This window comes from Pterocles gutturalis, unplaced genomic scaffold (genome assembly GCF_000699245.1).
Source record: "Pterocles gutturalis isolate BGI_N339 unplaced genomic scaffold, ASM69924v1 scaffold28923, whole genome shotgun sequence".
In the NCBI taxonomy this organism is placed as follows: domain Eukaryota; kingdom Metazoa; phylum Chordata; class Aves; order Pterocliformes; family Pteroclidae; genus Pterocles; species Pterocles gutturalis.
The window spans coordinates 1-2444 of NW_010123872.1; the positions used below are offsets into that span (position 1 = coordinate 1).

The 2444-nt window shown below is 57.8% G+C and overlaps 1 protein-coding gene across 1 annotated transcript in view; it reads right to left on the reverse strand.

Moving 5' to 3' along the window:
* Window positions 1–888: 888 nt before the first annotated feature.
* Window positions 889–2444, reverse strand: part of RPL13 (ribosomal protein L13) — a gene marked incomplete at its 5' end in the record, with an annotated part of 3853 nt that continues 2297 nt past the window's right edge. Inside the window, 2 exons of the mRNA XM_010078097.1 lie at window positions 889–1090; window positions 1835–1891. Of these exons, the coding sequence (XP_010076399.1) occupies window positions 932–1090; window positions 1835–1891 (216 nt within the window). The remainder of the gene's footprint in view (window positions 1091–1834; window positions 1892–2444) is intronic.

The window sequence follows — 2444 nt, forward strand, 5'->3', positions numbered from 1 at the left end:
TTTGTGTCCCCCAAGTGCTGACGGAGGCCACGGGCTGGATTATCCGCAGCGCAGCCAGGCTGCAGAACGCCCCGAACTGATGAGCCAGCACAGGCGCTCGCTCGAGTGCTCCCCGCAGCAGGATCGGCGCCCCTGACATTGCGCATCCAGGCCCCCGGCCAGAGCCCCCCCACAGCCACGGCCATGGGCCAGAGCCCCCAGACCCTTTACCTGGGAGGGGCTGGGACCCACTTTGGTGCCACCACCATATTTCCCTAAAAAACGGCCCAAGGGAACAGTGCCAGGGGCTGGGCTGGAGCTGGCTGAGCCCAGAGCAGGGGGGCTCCCCCCACCCCTCACAAACCAGGGAGCAGGACCCCAGCCAGGCCGGTCACCACCCCAGCAAGCACCCTGGGGCAGCAGCTCCCCAAAACATGTCACCAGGCATCCACGGGTGTCCCCAGCCCGACACCCCACCTCTCACAGCAGAGGCAGGTGCTGTACCTCCCACGAATCGCATGCAGAGGTGGGGAGAGTGTTAGCTCTGAAATAACGGCAGAGAAAATGGGGAAGTGGGAAGCAGACAAAGCTCGTCAGGGAGGGGGGATCCCAAAAATCCTCAAGCGGCAGCTCCAGCAGCCCCCCACCCAGCGAGAGGGGGTCAGGCTCCAGCAGAGGAGGCAGGCCCTGGAGAAAGAAGCAGAGAGAGCTCCCTGAAGGGAGCTGCACAAGGCTAAGAAAATGATTTCACACTATTTCAGGAAAGTTTGGAGCCTCTAACCACCAAAAATTAGGTTTCCCAGGTCTGCACAGCGACTGCCCCATGCCAGCGTCCCTCCACGTGCAGTGGCACACGATGGCAGGACAGATTTATCCTGCAAGTCTGCCCTAAAAAGACAGCACACTCATATTTCCACATTTTCTTTTAATTGACAGTTCTGGGGAGAACAGTTCATTTCTTCTTCTCCACATCCTGCTCTGCCGCTTCTTTGGCGCGTTTCGCACGAATCCCGAAGAGACGGGCGTTGGCCCGAGCCATGCGCAGGCTGGCAAAGGCCTTGAAGTTCTTCTCATCTTCCGAGATAACACGGGCCTTCTCCCGCTTGAAAACCTGGTGGGAGAGAGCGCCAGACAGTCAGATGGCACATCAGAGGCTCCCAGAGAAGGCTGCATTTAAAGCTTAACGCAATTAATCTCGTTACATTTCTACCACTAGCTCCAGGATGGAGCCGATTCGAGAACAGAGCGTTTATGCCATCGACAGGCCCTGCCCTTATCATCACTCCACCAGGCACTGCGCTTCCACCGGCTCCGAATTCGCCAGCACACGTCAGCGCCAGACCAGAACAGAGCAGGGAGAAAACAAGCACAACGTGAAATCTGAGTCAGGCTTGTGGCGCGGGATCAACAGCTCCAATCGGAAGCAGCGAGGTTTAGAGACGGACTGTGACGGCGCAGCACCGGCTGGGCTGTCGTGCTGCCAGCACCCCCACCCGCAGCCCCACGCGCCCCAGATTTCGCAGGGACCAGCTCCCCCAAAAGGTACGAGGGGACAAACCACCCCAGCGCCTGCCCCAAGGACACGGCGCTGAGCACTGGAGACGCTCCACGTGCGCTTTAGGTTTAGCAGGGCTCCAAGTAACGAGTTCTTTGCCGTCTGCTCTGCGACGCTGAGGAACCACACAGACCCAGGTCCTCTCGGACGAGCCCGACCTGCTCCTGGGTCTCTCTGACCCGGGCCGGGAAGGGTCTGGCGACAGCAACCCCCGACCGCAGAGCAGCGAGGAGAGAATCCTGCCCACGAGGTTTAAATCTCAGTTACACCACCCAGGGAACGTGCTTTAGCCACACTTACATTCTTGATCGGCATGACCGGTCCTGTCAGCTGTGTCGCCATCTTGAGTTCCTCAGCCTGCACAGCAAGAGGACAGAAAATATTATTTAAGAAAATAGTATTTAAAACTCAGGCTAGGGCCTCTGTCAAAAACACGCCCTGTACGCAGGCACCCAGCTTCAACACGCTGCCAACACTTCTGACTGAAGATTTAACGCCGACGGGGAACCAACGCAGCGGTTCGGCCACGCGGCTCTGGCAGCACTTGCCACGGACACGCCGCATCAACGCCCCATGTTCTGCCTGGCTACCGACCAGCCCGGGCCCGGCCAGAGGAGCAGCAGCCTCACAGCAGCTCTCCCAGCTGGAAAAACGTTGACACCTACTGTGCCATTTTTAGTTTCATACCCAGCGTGTTCCTCTGCAGTTCCATCTAAGGCTGATTCCAGCTTCTCGTACGAGTATGGCATCACACAAAAATGATTCAGTTTCATTTCAGACAGATGATTTCAAATAAATAAATTCAAAATAGTATTCCAGGCGCAAATATCTGTACCGACGGGTGCAGAAGCTCGTGACCCTGCTCTGAGAAGCAGCCCAAGCACCGTGGGCTCCACGAGAGCAGCCTGGA